Raw genomic sequence first — 22,716 nt, forward strand, 5'->3', positions numbered from 1 at the left:
TGCAAGAAAATAAGAAATCAGGAAAGGGGCAAACACTTTTTCTCACCATTGTAGTAGAGTTTTATGGTAATATAACATGAACTCCAGTGCAAATGACAAGAATTATAATACAAATATTTTGACATGAATTCCTCCAGTGGCCATAGAGTGTATTTGATGTTGTCTTCCATGTTTGAAGCTAACAGAAAGGGAGCGCTAATCTCATCAGAGGCCGCCGTGGGACCTGTGCGAGTGTGCGCTGCAAACGCCAACCTCCAATTTGGAGGCCAAAATGAAGCTCGGCGAGGAAGGAGGGGTGCAGCGGGAGAGAGAGAAAAAAAGCAAAGTAAAGCCGAGATGAAAGTAATTGGCTCAGGTTCTCTTTTAAAAAGTAAGAAGAGGAACAAAAGCGGCAATTCCATTTCACTGCGATCCAGAGAGGCTTTGGTCTTGTGTTGCAAATAAAGGAAGTTTAACAGCAGGAAGCGAGAGGGCAAACGTTCACGGGGGCAAATAGCAGTTCAGCACAAAAAGATGAAGGTTTACAAATGAAAGAACAATGAGGGGAGGGGCTCACATGCGACTGCTGGGCGGGATCTTGCGTCCGTCCCGATACCACGTGACCTGCGGCTGCGGGAAGCTGCGGATGCGAGGGGCCGAGATGACGGCGCCCTCTCCCTGCGAGACAGACTGGGCGCGCTCACCCTCCTCGAAGCTGCCCATGACTGCAAGACAGGAAGACAAGACAGAAGAGAGAGGTCAGCACCGCATTCCACTCGCCCCCGCGCAGCTCTTTCAACGGGCCCTCTGTTCCTGTAGATGGATGGCGCCGTGCAGTTGCCATGGTTCCCCCTCCTCGGCGATGTAATGACTCACAGAGGGACACGGATGGGACGCTGGCATTCATGTCGCTGGGACGGCCATCCATCTCATGCACGCTTGAAAGCGACGCATTCGTCCACCTCGCAGATCGCCTGCTCGCTCATTATGCCTTTATCCTTGTTTGTCGCACACCTCACCTCTTTGCATGAGTCAAATTCCTGCTGTCAAACCTTTCTCAACTGGTGCGGGTCTTCATCCTACGCTTTTAATCTGAAGGGGATTTTTAATGGAGGGGGTGTCATCTATGAACACAACGGTCATAGAAGAAGACCAACAACGTCATTTGGATGCCTAATGTGTCTGTCCTGTCTCTTGCTGAGCCTCATAAAGTGTTTTCCTGTCAGTATTTTAGGCTTATCAAACATCAGTTGTTTAACAGGAGTGTGCAAATTCATTTTGTATTTACTTGTTCTATTTGAAGGTATTCAAAATGGCCTCGTAAAATCGCTAATGCTATTCACAAGCACATGTATGGGATTTTCCATGTAAATTAGCATCGAGCCAGCGCATTTGTTTCAATGCATTTATTTATGTTGAGGGTTGCAGATAAGTGATTTTGTAGCTTGTGTATGAAATTGACATGCTTTATTTCTTTATGTTTCGTCTTACGGTGCAATTCGAACGTCTTTTTATTAAATATAAGCAACATTAATCCCTCGTTTATGGCGGTGAATTGGCTCCAGACCCAACCGATATAAATGAATTTCCACAAAGTACGATTCCCTATTTAGAAATGGCATATTTTGGTAGTTAGGGCATAGAAAACCTGTTTACGACCTGCTAAATACGCTTTTGAACATTATTACAGCCCTCCATATGTCAAATAACACCCCTATAGTCACCTTTACACTCCTATTACCCAATATAGTAACATAGTAAGAGAAAATAAGGCAACGATCTTGAGAGTGTGTAAGAAGGAACATTATGATCAATTACTAGATAAGAATAAAAATAACATTAGAGCAATTTGGGGCATTTTAAATAGCATTAGAAGGAACAGCACTAAGAAAGCAGACAACGCTCACTACCCACAATTTATGTTTGGAAACATTAATAAGCATGATATGAACGAGGTGCTTGACATGTTTAACAACTATTTTGTAAATATTGGACCAAAACTGGAAGAAGAAATTCCAAAATTCTGCACAATGGACAAAAGGAATGAAACCATCGATAGGAATCCTAATTCCATGTTTCTCACTGACGCAACTAAAAAGGAATTCATTGTCATTAATTGTAAAGCAAAAACATCAACTGACTGTAATGTCATTGAAATGGAAACAAGGGAAAAAGGGTTATCAATGAGATTGTAGAACCGTTAACATATATCAGTAATTTATCATTTCAGACTGGAACATTTCCTAACAAAATGAAAATAGCTCAAGTAGTTCCAATCTTTAAAAATGGAGATAAACATCAATTTACAAATTACAGACCAGTTTCCTTGTTAGGCAAATTTTCTTAAATTATCGAGAAGGTATTTAATAGCTGGTTGGACAAATTTATTAATAACAATAATTATTATTAATAACAATGACTTACAAGCAGGTAGTTAATACAGATACAGAGCTAACATTTCAACTTCTGTGGTACTGATCGAAATCACGGAGGGAATTCTTAACGCTATAGACCATAGAAAGTGTGCAGCTGCAGTATTCATGGATCTTACAAAAGCCTTTGATACAATTAATCACGACATCCTAATAACAAAATTAGAAAGGTACGGAATCAGAGGATTAGTTTAGAATTGTGTTAAAAGCGACGTAGCAAACAGGAAGCAATTTGTAAAGCTAGGAGAATACACATCTGCAAGTTTATATAAATAAACTATCATGTTTATGTAAATAAATATCATGTGTGGAGTACCCCAGGGGTCAATATTGGGACCAAAACTGTTCAATCTGTATATCAACATCTGTAAAGTGACAAAAGACTTAAAGTTGGTATTATTTGCGGATGATACCACTGCCTTTCGTTCTGGGGAAAGCACACAAGAGCTAATTAAAAAAGTCACGGATGAAATGGCCATATTTGATAAAAACAGATTATCCTTGAATTTAAGTAAAACTAAAATAATGCTATTTGGCAATAGCAGAAAGGACACTTACGACCAAATACGAATAGACGGAGTGGACATTGAAAGGGTGAACGGAAATACATTTCTGGGGATCATAATAGATTAAAACATTAGCTGAAAATCTCACATCAAAAATATACAAGATAAGGTGGCTAGAAATACTTCAATATTGAATAAAGCAAAATTTGCTCTCGATCAAAAATCACTCCACACTCTTTACTATGGCGATATGGGGTAATAACTATAAAAGCTAAATGTACTGCAAAAAAGACCGGTGCTGCGTATAGAGAACATCCAAATCCCTTATATTTAAAATCACAAATATTAAAATTAGCTGATTTAGTCATTTTCAAACCACTAAAAGAATGCATACAATTTACAATAACCTGCTACCCAAAAATTGTCATACAATACTTCTAGGAGAAATATGATCTTAGGGAAAAACTAAACTTGGAACACTTATATGCGAGAACAACGCTAAAAACCCACAGCATTAAATTATGGAAGGGATTGAGGAAGGAACTCAAACAAAGCACCAAGATGAGCAAATTCAAAAAACAATATAAGCAGTTGATGTATGCAAAATACAAGGCAGAAGAGTCTTGAACAGGTTTTGTTATGCTTGTTTCCATTTATTATTATTTATTATTGATTTATTATTATACTGATTATTATATTGTGAAAAAATCGTACTAATTACATCATCATATTGTTACATTACCTTATCATTATTCTATGTATTCAAAAATCACATATGGAATACAGGAAGTGAATAAAATGTACTGTACTAGATGTGGAACGGATGGGGGGTAGGATTAAATAAGCTTTGCTTCTTCCTACTCCTTTTGGATATGTGGAACTGTGAAATAAATTATATGATGTATTCCATTTAACTTGCATGCATGTTCAAATAAAATTAAACCATTACCATATTTAGCATTGAAAATCTGTTTAGGCCCTTCTAAATACGTTTTCTTTAGAGATTATTGAAGGCCTCTCGACATGTAATAACACCCGTGTAGTTACCTTTACACGGCTATTACCTAATATGGTAAACACGATAACAGACAATAAGATACATTAGGCAAAGAAAACCTGTTTAGGAGTTTCTAAATGCGTTTTTTAACATTATTAGAGCCCTATCGACATTAAATAACACCCTTATAGTAAACTTCACACTCCTATTACCCAACATAGCACACATAATAAGAATAAATAAGACATATGAGGCATAAAAAAACTTTTTTACGACCTCCTAAATACACTTTTTAACATTGTTAGAGCCCTGTACACATGAAATAACACCCCTATATTCACCTTTACACTGCTATTACCCAATATTGTCGGCATAATAAGATTAAATAAGACATATAAGACATAAATACGACTCATGCTTGTGTGTGTTGCTATACGTAAATGTGTTCCGGTGTAGGACAGAAAGCGATGTCGGGGGTTGAGATTTGAGCTTGGCATAATTTACGGCCGCAACAGTAGCTCGTTTTAGGGATTATTGTACCTGTTGTGAGAACATGTAAAGCTGCAATAAAAGCCTGTTGTTCTGCCCACCAAGTCTGGTGCTTGTGTGTCTCAGCCAACATTACAGTAACATTTCTGACACCTAGTGACCAGCGTACAACACAACATATCATCTTTAAATGTGTCTTCTGAATGCCTTACATTGGGATTTGACTCAATTTTTATATTTATTTTGACAAAATTATGTAAAATTTGCTTAAAAAATATGCATTTTCAAAACAGATAATAGGCCCTATTCTATTACTAAACAACAAGACTTATGGATTCATACGTTTCAAAAAACGGTGATACAGTGAAGCTGCAAAATTGGCAGTGCCCAGTAGCGAAGGATGACTATATTTGGCAAATTTGACTGAAATTTCTGCAGTTGTGATTAAAGAGTGATGGTGGTTGTGAAGCAGTGCTTTACGGAACGTGGAATGTAGGCCAGAAGAAGAGCCTATCTGCCTGCTCCACTGCGTGACATCAAACAGTCAATTACAGCGTGTAAAAGAATAATAATCATCTTTAAAAAGGCTCAGCCAGCGAGGCTTTGAAGCATCCATCGTATTTTTGCTTCCTTTCAGAGGGAATCAAACGGGTGGCGCTCGGCTCCAAAACCGAAATCTGGGAGGTTTGCAAATCCGCCCGGCTTTGATCTGCCGCTTCCGTGACGTTTTCCTCCTCCCCGCCTCCCCTAAATCCCCAACGCCTCGCCGTGTTTCTCTGCCTCCAAGGTGTGTCCCTGCAAGCCTAAACTGTGCTGGGCGATGGGTGGGGCTCGCACAGATTTGCAGATTTTTGGTCAAAAAACGTGGCTTTTTGATCCTTCGATGTCAGCTCTTGCTATCATTGTGAAGCAGAATTCACAAAGCGTTGGATTCTTCACCCGCTAATAGGGAATGTGAGCTGGGTTTACACCAGTGGTCACCAACCTTTTTGAGACCAAGATCCCTGGTCTTGGCCGTGAACCTGCATAAGATCTATATATATGCTATCTATATACTGTATATATCTCTCTCTATACTGTACATACACTCCTGATCAAAATCTTAAGACCAGTTGAAAAATTGCTATGATCAGCATTTTGCACATTTGGATCTTAATAAGCTTTTAAGTAGAGCTATAACATGCAAAAACAAGAAGGGGGAGTGAGACAAAAAACATTTGGAACTTGTAATTTAAACAAAAAATAGAAACAAAAACTGAAATAGGTTGTTTAAGTTTAAGACCACAGGCTACAAAAGCCAATTCAAAAGCATATATAAAATATAAATATAAATGCATTCCCACTGTCATGCCCTCCTGATGCTAAAGCTAAGAAGCTTTCTCTTTTTCAACGTGGTGGGATTGTGGAGCTGCATAAGCGAGGCCTCTCGCAGCGTGCCATGGCTGCTGAGGTTGGGCAGTAAATCAGTCATTCTACATTTTTGGAAAGATCCTGAGCATTATGGAACAAAAAGTCAAGTGGTAGACCCAAAAACATCACACCTGCGCTGAGCCGGAGGACCCGATTGGCTGTCCATCAAGACACAGGGCGGTCTTCCACCCACATGAAGGCCTTACTGGTGCCGACTGCAGCGCAATAACCATCAGACGCCATCTGCGGGAAAAGGCTTTAAAATACAAAAAATGAATTCAAAGACCTCGTCTCCTTCAACGCCACAAAAGTGCCCGTTTAGTCTTTGCCAGGGAGCATCAAACATGGGACATTGAAAGGTGGAACAAAGTTTTATTCTCTGATGAGAAAAAATGTAACCTTGACGGTCAAGATGGTTTCCAACGTTACTGGCATGACAAGGAGATCCCACCTGAGATGTTTTCTATGGAGGGGGATGGATGGAGGGGGGTCCATCATGATTTGGGTTGCTTTTCCATTCAGTGGAACACTGAAGCTTCAGGTGGTGCGGGACCGTCAAACGGTGGCCGCTTACATGCAGATGTTGCGGCGGGCATCCCTCATGACTGAGGGCCCTCGTCTGTGTGGTACCAGCTGGGTTCTTCAACAGGACAACGCTGCAGGTCACAATGCTCACTTGACCAAGGACTTCTTCAGGGAGAATAACATCACTCTTTTGGACCATCCAGCATGATCCCCTCATTTAAATCCCATAGAGAACATTTGGGGATGGATGGCAAGGGAAGTTTATAAAAATGGCCATCAGTTCCAGACAGTTGATGCCCTTGGTGAAGCCATCTTCACCACTTGGCGCAATGTTCCCACTAGCCTCCTGGAAACACTCGCATCAAGCATGCCCAAAGCCATTTTGGAAGTGATGAACAAGAACGGTGGAGCTCCTCATTACTGAGTCCTACTGAGAACATTTTTGGTTCTGGTTTGGAGAGTTTTTTGTTATTTTTTGAGCGATGGTCTTAAACTTTTGATCAGCTGATAAACAGCTGATTTCAGTTTAATTAATTCAACCTCATTAAGATCCAAATGTGCAAAATGCAAATTCTAGCAATTTTTCAACTGGTCTTAAGATTTTGATCAGGAGTGTATATCTATAACATATGCTTTGTGTTATTATTGGTTATTGGTTTCAATATTTCAGCTTTTTTCTGCCTTTTGTTATATTTTTATCATTATTGCTGTTTTTTAAATGTTATTTTGTTTCTGCAGTGATGCAATGACAAATGAGCCACGGGCCACAGATGGCCCCCGATCCGCACTTTGGGCACCCCTGCACCCTACTTTAGTGGCTCTTGGTCGGGTTGGGCTTGTGGCGTCTGCTTCATGAGCAAACCACAACTATTTGTTGTTGGCCCAGTGTAGTGGACTAGCCATGCAGATTGAGGACAGAGGGGCTGGCCAATGTGTTACATCAGTCAGCCCTTAATGAGCGGCGTCGTCACGGCTCAAAGATTTTTTTTGAAGTTCACGTCTGTGGAGTTATATTTGTGCCTGAACTTTGAGGTAGCAAAGGCAGACTTTGAGCCCTATTAACGTGCAATGCTTACAGTTGTGTCACTCGCACGCAACATTTTTACTAGTGCAGGGGGGTAAGGGTTGGGCTGGTAGGCTGGGCTCCTTACAGGGGATCGCGGGTTGCTGCCTGGAAAGCGGTGAGGCGTACGGGTGTGTTCAGTGGACAAAATGCGTGCCTGTTGGTCGCTCTCCGGGAGGTGAGGGCACTGATATGATCATTTTTTTCAGAAATGTTCTCGGGATCGACCAGCAAAGTCCCAAAGATCGAATAGTAGCTCACAATCGACTGGTTGGCGATCCCTGGTTTAGACCACCGTGAGACACGCTATTTTTGTCTTACTGATGTTGATGTGTTATGGCAATATAACGCCAACACCATTTTTTTTACCAAAACATTTTTTGGTTAAAAAAACAATCTTTGTTTGGACAAATGTTGTTTTGACTCCCCCCCCCCAAAAAAAATTCTGGACCAAAATTTTTTTTAACCCAAAAATATACAGTACATACATTTTTAACCAACAAAAAAACTTTTTTTTGTCAAATTTTTGGGGGATAAACCTTTTTTTATTATTAAAAATTGTCTATTTTTTTAAAAAATAAAAAAGTATCTTCCTAAAAAATACATATATTTTTTAATATAAATATATATATATATATATATATATATATATATATATATATATACATATACACACACACACATTTTTTAACCAACATTTTTTGTGGATTTGTTTTTGTAAAAAAATGCATTAATGAGATGTGGGAGCACATTTACAAAAACACGACCCTACCCGCTTCCTCCCGCTGGGAGACGACAGATGTGGGAAAATAAGCGGCTGCGGAGTTTAAAACACACAACAAGAAAATCAGTCTAATGAAGACGCTGAGTGGAACAGCTGTCCGGCTTGATGGCGCCGCCCATCCACCAACGAGATGCAAGCAGATCCGTCATGACGGCAACATCTGGCCCCGCCGGGTCGCTTCTTGATACACAGGCAATCAAACAGAGTGTGTGTGTGTGTCCGTGTGTGTGTGTGTGCTCAGCAGGCAGCCAAACACATCCGTCCTTCCGTCCGTCCATGTCCAATCCCTCCTCTGGGTGCGGATACTTACAAGCCACCTGCACTTCAGTGCGGCGCTGCAGGAGGGCTCCCACGCGGTTCCTGACGATGCAGCGGTAGAAGCCGGCATGGGAGCGGTCCAGTGAGGGGATGAGATACCTGCCATCAACACACACACACACACACACAGAAAAATATTTACTTCTTCTATGACATCATCTAACATCTATTTGTGTTCCCCTAATCCTCCTGAAGTGGATGGAGGTGAATCACTAGTGTGGAAATCACACGCACACACACACACACACACACACACACACACACACACACACACTTAAGGGCATGTAATAGATGAGCAAGGACGAGGAGGACAGCAGAGCTTAGCTGCTGTTTACTGCAATGATAATGATGCTCTGGAGGGTACCACGGTCAGCCCCCCTCCCCGTTCAAGACATGCAGAAAACAAACACCTGTATTAAAATGTCATTTATGCAAATACACAATGGCAGAGCTGCTTGACCTTGGCTGTAGTGGCTGCAGTACTGCCTCCCTGCCCTGTGGGGGCAGCGTAATATACTGTATACACGGATACAGTACATACCGTATACAGTAGTACCTCACATAACATAAACCTCCTTTTACGTAAATTCCACTGATCGTAAAGAATTGATGTCAAGTTTTTGCATCGTATTACGGAAGAAATTCCATTTAACGTAATGCGTCAAGTCGGTGCACTTGTTTAATAAAGTTGATTTAAAAAAAGAAAAAGAGTACACTTGGTGACGCCTTCTGACGCTTCACGCTCTCATTGGCTGATTATCGGGGCACCGCCTCCGCTCTCATCTCACTGGCTGATTATCGGGGCACCGCCTACGCTCTCATCTCATTGGCTGACTGACACAGCAGGTACGTGCGTTTGTGTAAGAGACAGGATTCTCCCTTAAACCTCCTTTCCTGTTCGTAGTCGCCCTTAAACTAACTTAAACAATTAAGTTAAGTTACAAACTTAAAATGTTGCACACAGCATCATCGTGTAGTGCGTGTGCGTTTGTCTGTGAGACCAGCTGACTCTTAGACTCTTTGAGTCGCGTTTCGACTCAGGCTAGTCCTCCTCCTCCTCTCCACTTGCGTTCTCCTGAACGGTAAGATTTGTTTTTGTTTTTCAGTTATTCATTTACAGTAAACTTATTTATTACCTTATTTTATATTGGAATGTTACTCTACTATGTTCATGCTAACGTTTTCTTATATTTTCCCACCATATTTGGTGGACTTTGAATATTTTGAAGGGCCAAAGGGGTGAGTTTGGAAAGATCTTGGAACGGATTAGGCTATTTACATGTATTTTACGCTTCATATAACATAAAAACCCTATAACATAAAGGTTCTCGGAACAGATTATTTACGTTGTAGGGGCGTCTACTGTATACAGTATATATTTTAAAGCAAAAATGCAGGGTTTGCAGAGGAGTGACTTTCTCCCAGATGACAGTGCTTCTCACCTTATCTCTAAGGGAGAGCCCAGCCACGCTACGGAGGAAACTCATTTCGGCTGCTTGTACCCGCCATCTTGTCCTTTCGGTCACTCCCCAAAGCTCATGACCTTAGGTGAGGCTTTGCCTTTCAGCTCACCTCCCTCGTCACCACCACGGACCAGTTCGCCTGTCGATCTCACGTTCCATCCTTCCCTCACTCGGGAACAAGACCCTGAGGTACTTAAACTTCTCCACTTGGCACTCCACCCTTTTCTAGGCGAGAACCATGGACTCTGACTTGGAAGTGCTGACTCTCATCCCACATCCCACACTGCTTCACACTCGCCGCAAACCGATCCAAGGAGAGCTGAAGATGAAGCCAGCCAGTAGTTCTCCTGTTAGCTGCCACATTAACAATGTCACAATGCCCCCTTCCTGATTTTGTTTGTCACACGTTGCACGTTTTTTGGAGGTTTTTTTTTAGGGCTTTAAAGTCGAAATAGGTTTGCCCTGTTACCGGCATTGTTAGCTCCCACATGCTAGCTGTTTATCTCTGTAGAACGCACAGAATCGGGAAAGATGTGTGTTTATGTCTCACATAAGGATTGTGGATGATGAAAATTCCTCAAAAAGTACACTTTTCCTTTAACACTGACTTGCTACAACATAAATGAGTCCAATTCTAGCCTAATGACATTTATTTTAAACACACCCAGCATGCTTATGCTTCCATGCAGATCCATGATGGTAATCAATAAGTCTTTAACTTTCTTAGATGTCTAATAAAGGCGAATACGGCGCCAGTGAAGGATAAACCTGGCCGTGTAGAGGTTGCAGCGTCTCACTTATTTAGGCCATTAATTAGAGCGAAGCAGGCGTCAAACTTCTTCAGTTGCTAATGGAGTGTGGCGCAGTCGAATAAAACGGCGCGGCCGGCTGTGTGGAGGTCACGCCAGGCGGTCGGAGGGGTGGTGGGTGAGGGGGATGGGTGCGTTCGCTGACAGCGTAAACACGGCGGATTAGCTCCGAGCCAGTCGTAGCAGTTTAATTGGGAGTCGGTCTAGCGCAACACATTTTTGTCACGAAAAAAAAAAAAGAAAGAAGTTGTTGTTGTGGGAGGTGAAAGCGTTGCCACTTCAGCCACTCCAGGGTGTGCTCGCCATCTACCCACATTGCGGCGTGATGATGGCGCCGCGCCTGCCCGATAACCCCTTCGGCAGCAGGAAGTGCACGCAATTGATTCTTTTTGCATTGATAAGCAGTGTGGAGGAGCAATTAAAAGTTAGCTAACAAGCGGCAAAGTTTATATACTAGATTAGTTAGACAATAAGGACTAAAGTATACACCCATGGCAAGGGTGTCTGCACTTTTCCCCCCCGAGGGCCACAGAAAAAAAACACATAACTTTGCGGGGGCCACTTTATTTGACATACTGTATCTGGAGATTTTGCTGACTTAATTACACACCAAATCCAATACAATGTAGGTCAAAATATGCTCTATTGATTTATTTTCTTCTTCCATTACTGAATGAGACGGCCACAAACTCTTACTAACAAACATCACACTTGCTTATTACTATTGTTATTTACTGGAAAATGCTAACACAGTATAGTATGCCAAGGAAGTGAACAAACTATCACTAATTACTGAGACATGGAAGAGCAGTAAAACAAGCTTCCCACAGGCTGAACTCTGAACGCTGAACTCCCAAAAACAATTAATACACGAATCCACCGTTTATCGCAGTTAATTGGCTCCAAACGCGAGTGTAATAAGTATGATTCCTTTTTTACAAATGGAATATTTTCATATTTAAAGCAAGGAAAACCTGTTTACCACCTTCTAAATACACTTTTTAACATTATTAGAGCCCTCTAGACATGAAATAACACCCCTATAGTCACCTTTACAGGCCTATTACCCAATATAGTAGACATAAGAGAAAATAAGACATAGAAAACCTGTTCACGACCAAGAGTTGAAGTGTTACAGAAAAAAAAAAGTTTTTGTAGAGAAAAAATAAAGTTGTAATTTGTTATAATATTATGGTAATGAAGTCAAAATATTATGGGAAAGAAGAAGAAGAAAATTTACAAGAAGAAACTTTACGAAGATAATTTAAGAAGAAAGTTAAAATATTTGGAAAATGAAAAAGAAAAACAAATGGCAAAATGGGGAAAAATTAGCAAAAAAAAAAAGTCACATTGGACCAAGAAAAAACACAATTTTACGAGAATATACTTAGAATATTATGAAGAAAAATTATGTAATTTTAGTAGAAAGTTGAAATATTAAAAAAAAAGTAATAACAAAAATAAAATAAAAAAATCGGTAAAATCCGGTGGGGGGAAAATGTATAACCTTATGGGAATAAAGTCACACCATTATGAAAAGAAAAATTGCAAAGTTAAAGAAAGAAAGTTAAAATATTTGGAAATCTAAAAGAAAAACAACAGCAAAAAACGGCAAAGAGGGACGCTGATATGAATAATGTTTTTTCAGCTGCATGACAAAGGTGAGACGAAATACATGTGCTGCTTTACAAAAAATCAAAGTGGCATTTTTCACTATGTGACCCTCGCTGGGAAAAAAGTCTGGACACCCCTGGTGTAGCGCGTGAGTGACCTGGGTGTTCATGTAGGCTAGTTGCTAAATGAGGAAGGTCGTAGGAAGGGAAGCCGTGTGCAGACCTTGGACCTGCCGTAATGCCTTGGTGTTTTTAGCTGAGACGATGCCGTGGGCCAATAAAAAATGTTGAAAAGCGAGCTGAGGGCGGCTAACTTCCCCCGGGCCGCCTGTCCTACAGGAAGTAAAAAGTCAGATGAAAAGGTGAAAGGTACATTTGGGCAGAGAAGAAGCAGACGTCAGCCGGAGTGACAGGTGGCCAGCGACACTTCAAACGCTTCTTCCCGCTCCCTCTCTCACTTCCGCTCCGTCCCTTATAATGAATACAATTAACCTTTGGGGCGAGCGCCGGCATCAGCAGGTGGTGGCGGACTGGCAGGAGGGAAGGTGGACGGAGAGGGAGGTGGGGGTCTGCGGGAGATGGCGGCGTTGGACAGAGATTGATTGATGTTCCTGTGGTCAGCACACCCCCTCACATCGCCTTTAATTAGCCCCACTCAGGAGGAATTATGGGGGGGCAAGTAGGAGGAAGGCGTGATGGAAGGACGAAAAGAAGGAGACGAAGGAGGGGAGTGGACAATTGGCGGGGCAGCAAGATTGCTGTGACCGGAGTGGACTACAATTACTTTTTATTTTAACGGCGATTATGGAAGATGATTATCCAGTTCATGTACAAAGGCTCAGCACTTTATGATATCTTTTTACATCAGGACACAATACAAATCTATGCTGTTCTTTCTTTCTTACTTTAGCTACACCCGGGGTGCCCAAAGTGCAGCCTGGGGGCCATTTGCGGCCCACAGCACATTCTAAAAATATCATTTAATAAGAAAAGTAAAAAGAGAACACAACAGCCAAGCGCCATACTTCCCCCCACATGACAATTTACAGCATAAGTATTAGTGCTTCATTTGTTTTATCTGCATCTTTAGATTCCCTGACCATGAATTGGATTCATGATGATATCAATATTAGTTCTGTAGTTGCCATTTTCCGTAACAAATGCGTCGGCACACTCCAGATTCCAGTGTCTCGGCTCTATCTAATGGCGTTTGTCGCAGGTTTAAAGCTTCATTTGTTGTCTTCCAAAGGTCCCTTATTTTTTCATATTCTGGATCATAGTATCCAGAATTATTCCATTATCTGGATCAGTCTTTATAACATTTTGTAGAACCTGTTGGAAATGTGTCCCGTATTTTTTTTCCAAATGCTCTGACCATTTGTTTGTGGCATTATATGCACAAATAGCGAAAATTGTCCTATCTCGCAACGTTAAAGAGTCCTTTTAAAAATTCCTGGATCCAGACGGTGACCCGGATGACCCCCAAAATTGAATCAGTTCTTCCATATCCCATTTCCCCCAATTCCTCAAAATTTCATCCAAATCCATTTGAAACTTTTCAAGTTATTTTGAACACGAACAAACAAACAGACAGAGTTGAAAAGCCAAGCGCCATAGTTCCCCCCCAAATTGTGATTTACATCATAAATATTAGTCCTACAATTATTTTATCTACATATTTAGATGGCTAATGTTAGCATGCTAACACCTAGCATAATAGTGGTAAGTGTTTATATACAATAAGTGTGTAGCTAAGAAATGGCAGAAAATGCTACTGTGCTAATGTTAGCATGATAGCAATGCTAACATTAGCATAGTAGCACAATATTCTGTGTGCCTTGAAAGATCAGTCAAAATGGTGTAAAATGGCCGCTACTGGAGGGGATGTCTTTTGACTGAGTATACTAGATTCACACGTCACACTTGAAATGATTCAGCCCAGAAGTATACCTTTTCAATTCATATTTTTGAATCCGTTTCATGTCATTTGGACTCACGCTCAAACCGTACAAACTTGAAATGGATGGCTGATGAATTGTGCAGCGATATTTAAATGGTTTCAATTGTTTTTGCTTCATTGGTTTGCTGCAAACTACTGCAAGGTAACGAAGACATTAAACATGAACTGTGCTTGAATCCTATCAAAAAAAGTCTGCATTAGTCATCGCCTGGTAAACCTACGTTGATGCCAGTCAAAAACGCTGAAAAGTGAAAAGGTGGTGACGGCTGATTGATTCCATTTTCATGATTCCATGTGACGTGAAAGGGAGATACTGAAGCAAGCAAAGTGTCTCAGCAAGGTTATCGTAAGTGTTGATGTAAACTAAGCACATTTCGCCTGAGTCGGTGCAGTTGGATTGATTTTATTTTTGTTATTCTGGCTCATATTCCACCACCGCGTTGGTCCTAATGAGATCAGCGGTGGCCACGTAAAGAAGGGCGAGTAGCGGGCACCAGCATCCAATTATCCCAGAAAAACTTGCCCTCCACTTTGTACGTGCGCTTAAATCGTATCATGTCAGGAGGGCGGCTTGGCTGGGGGGCTCAGGGGGGACGGGGGTAGAGGCATCCAAGCAGCCAGGCAGCCTGCATCTCTCCCCGGGTGTGACCTTAATGCATTCCCTTCAGTAACTAAAAGCATCCATTTGCTATCTGCCACAGCATCAACGCACTATACATTCCTTTGTTTACATCTCTCACTGTGCATCCTATCCATCTTTGTTTGTGTGACCAAGCACAATAAAACAAGTCCGAAGGTGGAGGCCAGTGAAGAAAGAGGCAAATATAAATAAATAAAATGTTGTGTTTGTGTGTGTGGATGTGCAATGCGCTCACTTACAGTCGTTATTCGCTGCCTTGGCTCACTAAAAAGTAGAATTGAAGGGATTTGTAGCTCGGCAGATGGATAACATCGTGCACAATAATCACCCAGGAGGCCACACATAACGTACTGCAGCCTAAAACTGATGTATATCATATACATTGTGTGATAAATTATTTTGCAAATAGGATTTTAGAATCATAAACATCATATTTTTTGTTTTTCAATTAAGTTCATGGATGGCATTGTGTTTTTTAGTGATTACTGATGTCAATCAATTGCCAGGTGAGCCCGATTAAAAGAAAACCACTTATAAATGGTGCTCCACATTATTAAGCATGCCACAAATTTCAAGCAATACGGGAAAGAAAAAGGACAAAAACAGCGTCAAGTATTGCAATGCCTTAGACAAGGCATGAAAACATTCAATAATTCACAAAAACCTTCGTACGGTGAAGACATTTGTGGCTGATTGAGATGACAGCCGGGATTGTGCTGATGAATTCATGATGAGAAAGGTTTCTGCCAGACTGCTAAAAAGCCATGACAAAGCAGCAAACAGGTATTTGAAGCTGCTGGTGCCTCTGAAGTCCCACGAACCTCAAGGTGTAGGATCCTCCAGAGGCTTGCAGTTACCCATAAACCGACTATTTGGCCACCCCTAACCAATACTCACAAGCAAAAACAGCTGCAGTGGGCCAACAAATACATGGAGATTCATTTTCAAACAATCCTGTTTACTGATGAGGGCCGTGCAACCTTGGGAGGTCCGGATGGATGAAGTAGAGTACTGCCAGCATATCTCAACAAGGCTGTGATGGCAGCAAGGAGGTGGCTGAGTCATGTTTGGGATCGGAATCATTGGGAGAGAGCTGGTAGGCCCTTTATGGTCATTAAAGGTGTGAAAATGACCTCAGCAAAGTATGTAGAGTTTCTGACTGACCACTTTCTTCCATGGTACAATATGAAGAACCCTACCTTGGTTTGGTTTGGTTTGGTTTAGTTTATTTGAACATGAAGGTTCCAATGGAATACATCTCATGAATCATCCTTTCACAGTTCCACATGTCCAATCCTACCGCCCATCCATTCCACATCTAGTACAGTACATATTATTCACTTCCTGCTTTCCATGTCATATTTGATATTATAATCAGTGTAATAATAAATAATAAATAATAACAATAAAAAACAAGCAAGACAGAACCATCGTTGTAATGATGAAGACTCTTCTGCCTTGTATTTAGCAAACATCAACAGCTTGTATTGTTTTTTGAATTTGCTCACCTTCTGTAGCAAAATGACCTTGATGTATGACAATGCACCACCTCATGATGCAAAGAATGCCAACCTCTCTGTCATTGGCTGTTATGGCCATAAACTCATGGTTTGGCACATAACGTACAAAAATCAGTAAGGAAATGAATTCAATACAAGGCTTATTACTGAGCTAAATGGACATATGAAAAATGTACATCCCTAGTAACGTATAAGCGTAACACGTGGCGTACATATCATACTTACAGCAATGTTATTTGGCAGCGTTTAATAGTCATGTGCGGCTTGATACTGAAGTATCGAGACAGCCGACACCGGCTCGTGATGCTCTGAAATCAATTCTCAGATCAAAACATCAATACTTTTGAGTATTGTGTCTGAAACGTTTGTCTGGTGAAAGGATGACCGCTCGTAAACGGAGCCATGTGTGAATACATTTTTCATTCTTACAGTAGTTCTTAATCATTTATTTTGCCTTAAAATACCCTTTTCACATATTTTATATGATTTTGTCCGTTTTTTGTGTTGTATTCATTCTAGTTGTGTGTTTTCACTTCCATTGTTCCAATAAACAACCCTAAATTTCCAGTGGCAGATTACTATCACTGCCCTGCCCAACCGAAAGACTAAGCAAATCATTCCTCCCCCGCATTTCCTTTTCAACACAACAGAGGGGGGCGGGAGAGGGGAACACACACATGACTGGACTTACAGTATTAAATTATGATGTAATACTATCATAGCATATTATTATTATGATGTATTATTATTATTATTCATTATGTACTATTGCGGGCCGCACGGTGGTCTAGTGGTTAGCATGTTGGCCACACAGTCAGTCAGGAGATCGGGAAGACCCGGGTTTGAATTTCTGTGTGGAGTTTGCATGTTCTCCCTGTGTGCGTGTGGGTTTTCTCCGGGTACTCCGGTTTCCTCCCACATTCCAAAAACATGCATGTTAGCTTCATTGGAGACTCTAAATTGTCCATAGATATGAATGTGAGAGTGAATGGTTGTTTGTCTATATGTGCCCTGCCATTGGCTGGAGACCAGTCCAGGGTGTACCCCGCCTGTCGCCAGCAGTCAGCTGGGATAGGCTCCAGCATGCCCCCACGACCCTAATGAGGAGAAGCGATATAGAAAATGGATGGATGGATATTTAAATCACGCCACTACCTCTATATACTTCAGGGTTTAAAAAAAATAACAATCAATTACTTCAATTAGTGATTAATTACTTATTTAAATTATTTATTTTAGATTGAAAATTAATTAAATTCCTTGTATTATTTCTGCTGTGATATGAAATACACAACCTTTTAAAATTTACCAAACACATTAGGTCAATTTGCACAAAGTATAGGATCCTTATTGCCAATACCAGCCTGAATTTTACTCAGTATCGGATCAGAAACGAAATCAGTGGTATCGCATATCACTCATTTCTAGAGCGCTCAGTAGGAAAAAGTGAAATACGGCAAGTCAGAATAGACAAATGCTCCAACAATGAAAATTCAACGCAATTTGCTTTAAAGGGCAATCCAACCATTTAGAGGAAAAGTGCACTTATTTTGGGAATTTTGCCCATCGTCCACAATCTTCATGTGACATATGTGAGACATGAACATACATCTAACGCTAACCCTAACCCCTAACCCTTTTCTGTGCGTTCTAAAGATATAAAAAGAGGTAAAAAGAGGCAGGTAATTCATGCACGTAATGGGATACACCTATCCCGCCTAGAAAGGCTGCTATTAAAACACCTCCAAGAAGCTCCAACAAGGTTTAGTGGTTTTCTATCCGTGCTGTGAGCAGGTAGTAACAGCTACATTCATGATTCATGGAATACTTACACTATTTTGGGAACTTCCTTCCTGGGTGCATTGATTTCTCATAGCAACATAGAAAGGAACGCTACACCTTGCGGAAAAACAAAAATACAGCAGCAGTGGCGGCAGCTCCGATATGTAGCGTTATCTTTTGCTTGCGGCCTGAGGCATTGTGAGCGAGCGTGTGGTGAAACTAGTCGCTAGCCGGCTAGTCGGTAGCCGCTGTGGTGTGGCGAGGTGTCACTACACCAGTAACATAGTTCCTGGGGCGTGACAATGTTAAGAACAACAATGATAACAAGCTTGGTGAATATGCAGGTCACATTATGTAAATGAAGCCTTGTTGGTGCTTTTTGGAGGTTTTTTCAGAAGGCTTCATAGGCGGAATAGGTGAGTCCCATTACGTGCATTCTTAGCTGCCTCTTTTTAGCTGTTTTTATTTCTTGTTTGTGTTCATGTCTCACATAAGGATTGTGGATGACATTTTTTTAAAAAGTGCACTTTTCCTTAAAACCATTGCGCAGCAATTGTGTTATAGCAGAAAATGAAAAGAAGCTTGAATATTGAAAAAGATTACAATAAAGCTGGAATTGGTAGCCAAGACCAGGCAGCCATATTGACGCTGTACTTTTGTGTTGACTCTCTTCTAAATGCTGGGAATATAACACGAGGCCCCGCTGGACCTGAAACAAACGGCATTCTACTGATTTCTAGTAGGCTGTCATGTGCTGAATGTGTTTACAACACAATGGAGACCTTTGCACAAACGTACAGTGGAGGTCTACGCCGTCAACATGGACTGTTTTGACGTGACGACAAAGGATGGCGGCGATGAAAAGGCAGGACGCCGTGACACAAACTCATTTTCATCGATCCCAAGCGGAGGTAAGGCGAAAAGAAAGCCGCCTCGTTGACAATCGTGCAACAACAAACATCAAATATACGACGCCTTATTGATTGGCTTTGGACAACAATGATTTTCTTCCTATTCAGCCCACTCAAACATATACGCTGTATGTGTGTGTTGGCGTGCGTATCCCACTGTGTGCTTCTCTGAGCACGCAGTCTATCATGGTGGTGGCGTACGAGGTGATGAAGGAACAAAGCACACAGCACATCGCATCTCAGTCATACGAGTGGCTTGCTAGCATGCTAGCCACAACACAAAAGATGCCAGCCGACCTTGTTATGTAACATACGCTTGAGAAATTCAAGTTTATTGCTGTTTACGATGTACAGCGGCACCTCGCTTAACGTTCGCTCCGGTTAGCGTGTTTTTTGGTGAAAAAACAAACTTTTTGCCTTGGCTTGTGTTCGCCCGGCCCAAATACCGTCTGCTTTCTTCACGCCGCGATCTTGGATCACGCGGCCAAGACAAAATCTCACAATACTTGCACGTGATCGCACAATGCATTGTGGGCCGCGGCCACCTTTTTATGTTGTTTATATCACACACACGACGTGACATACACACGGACGATGGACCGTGCCGAGACAAGGGTGCAAGACCTCCCAATTTTTGTGGCTTAAGGACAAGACTGTCATCATTTCAGAGGTAGGTAAGTGTGATGGGAGCGGCTCCGTCATCGGCTGCGGTGCACACACTCCGGTTCCCACGTAACAGTCTATGTACTGCAAATGTAAAATGTAAATTTGCACACTCATTTGTCATTGCATCATTTTCTTAACGTAAAACTGTAATTATTGTCTATAAAATGTGATTGGTGTTAACATTTGTGGGTGTCTGGGCCGGGTAAATTGGATTTACATTATTTTCTATGGGAAAAGTTGCTTTGGTTAGAGTCCGTTTTGGTTTGAGTCTGACCTTCTGGAATAGATTCATGACGTTAACCAAGGCACTACTGTACTTGCACTCATTCAATCACAGCCATTTTTCAAAAGACAACCCCTTCAGTAGCGGCCATTTTAGACAATTTTTACTGATCTTTCAAGACACACAGAATATTGTGTTCGGCGGCCATGTAAGCATGGAACCTACCAAAAGAAAGATTAGACTCCCGTCTTTCGTCAGAAAACAAGTTTGTCTCTACCTTTTTCTGTTCTTTAGTAATCAGCAGTAGAACATAGCTAAGTTTCAAGAAAATATCCGTTCCTGACTAAAAAAGGGAGAACACCAGCTTTTTGTGAACATACATTTCAAGCATAACTTTCACTTTGACACAAATATTTTTTTTTGCTTTTATGACAGCTCAAGTATCTAAACAACTACACCACAACATTAACAACACACAAAAGCGTTGTTTTACATCAAAATAAGAATTTATTTACAAATATAACACCATAAACCATTTACAATTTTCACATTTGGAACTAAACTGTGTGTGCACGCATGTGCGCACGTGTGTGTGCGTGTGCATGTGTGCGCATGCGTTAAATTTTGCCTGCAATGCATAAGCTTCTGCACGCTACACTCCTCCATGCACTTTCACTTCCTCTTTGCTGTCGAGTGTGCTTTTACATGCAAATGATCCACACCGAGCTCTTATCAAATGCACTTCTGCCACTTTGTGGCCGTTTTTATGGCTCAAAACTGCTTCAACAGTGACATTTATTTGTGCTCAGTTGTGTCATCACCTCTTTTTGCCTCTCGCACACAAAAACATAAAAATACGTCTTTGGGATTGAACAATATAATGAAAAAATGGTAAAAAAATAATGTTGACAATAATATCCTTTATGGGCAATAATTTGCAGGACAATTATTGTCCAGCAAAATGTGTTATCGTGGCAGGCCTATATATATAACTTAAATCAAACAAAATTGAAAAATACCGACTGTGTAATCATGCGGATGTGTTCCAAATTATTATGCAAATGGTGTTTTTCTCTCATTTTGCTAAATAATCAATATAAATTACAGTCATCCTAATTTTCAAGTTCTCAACTTTTAGAGTAAAATTTGAATGTTATTGAACAAACCTCCCACTGATAAAAGCATTTTTTTCAAAAAATAAAAAATTTAAATGCACTGTTCCACATTATTATGCAGAGTTTCAAAGCATTTCACTGGTTGTTAAGAACCGAAAATGGTCATCTGTTGAATTTGCAGCATAAGGAGGTCATATTTACTGTCTACTATTTTCACTGTTGTGATCTGCCTTCCACCCTCAGATTTTTTTGCTTGACGATGCTGCATAAGTTCTCAATTGGGTTAAGGTCTGGGAAAAAAGGGGGCCATGAGTTTCCTCCTTTTATGTCATAACAGCCAATGACAGAGAGGTAGGGTATTCTTTGCATCATGAGATGGTGCATTGTCATGCATAAAGGTCATTTTACTACAGAAGGTAAGGTTCTTCATATTGTACCATGGAAGAAAGTGGTCAGTCAGAAACTCTACATACTTTGCTGAGGTCATTTTCACACCTTCAATGACCATAAAGGGCCTACCAGCTCTCTCCCAATGTTTCGGATCCCAAACATGACTCAGCCACCTCCTTGCTGCCATCACAGCCTTGTTGAGATATGCTGGCAGTACTCTACTTCATCCACCCGGACCTCCCAAGGTTGCACGGCCCTCATCAGTAAACAGGATTGTTTGAAAATGAATCTCCATGTATTTGTTGGCCCACTGCAGCTGTTTTTGCTTGTGAGTATTGGTTAGGGGTGGCCAAATAGTCGGTTTATGGGTAACTGCAAGCCTCTGGAGGATCCTACACCTTGAGGTTCGTGGGACTTCAGAGGCACCAGCAGCTTCAAATACCTGTTTGCTGCTTTGTCATGGCTTTTTAGCAGTCTGGCAGAAACCTTTCTCATCATGAATTCATCAGCACAATCCCGGCTGTCATCTCAATCAGCCACAAATGTCTTCACTGTACGAAGGTTTTTGTGAATTATTGAATGTTTTCATGCCTTGTCTAAGGCATTGCAATACTTGACGCTGTTTTTGTCCTTTTTCTTTCCCGTATTGCTTGAAATCAGTGGCATGCTTAATAATGTGGAGCACCATTTATAAGTGGTTTTCTTTTAATCGGGCTCACCTGGCAAACTAACTATGACAGTTGTCCGAGATTGATATCAATGCCATCCATCAATTTCATTGAAAAATATAACATTTTATGTTTATGATACTAAAATCCTATTTGCATCATCATTGTGTTCCACACAGTGTAACTGCCAGATAAAAATAGGTGTGGCTCGTCAGTCCACCAGGAGGAACAGGAAGGAAACAGGCCCAAATGGCTCTTTTCATGGTAAAGGTTGCCGACCCCTGGCCTAGCCCATTACTCGGCCCATTATTCCAAACAAGTTTTAGCTGCAGCCCTATACAACATCACGCTTATGGAACGACGACGGCAGTTAGCTCGCGCTGAAGCAAAAGCTACATGTGAGTCGTGTGTTGGGGTTGTGTGACCCGTAGAGCGCCGCAAATAAACAACCAC

General features: G+C 41.2%; 1 protein-coding gene across 9 annotated transcripts in view; it reads right to left on the bottom strand.

Moving 5' to 3' along the window:
- sdk2b (sidekick cell adhesion molecule 2b) overlaps window positions 1-22,716 on the bottom strand; it is a 331,862-nt gene that overhangs the window by 76,408 nt on the left and 232,738 nt on the right. For all 9 annotated transcript variants that reach the window (XM_054800274.1, XM_054800271.1, XM_054800269.1 and 6 more), the window contains exons 3-4: window positions 8,496-8,602; window positions 557-704 (exon numbers count right to left, since the gene is read on the bottom strand). In XM_054800274.1, the coding sequence (XP_054656249.1) occupies window positions 557-704; window positions 8,496-8,602 (255 nt within the window). The remainder of the gene's footprint in view (window positions 1-556; window positions 705-8,495; window positions 8,603-22,716) is intronic.

The sequence above is a fragment of the Dunckerocampus dactyliophorus genome, chromosome 15 (assembly GCF_027744805.1).
Source record: "Dunckerocampus dactyliophorus isolate RoL2022-P2 chromosome 15, RoL_Ddac_1.1, whole genome shotgun sequence".
Classification (NCBI taxonomy): domain Eukaryota; kingdom Metazoa; phylum Chordata; class Actinopteri; order Syngnathiformes; family Syngnathidae; genus Dunckerocampus; species Dunckerocampus dactyliophorus.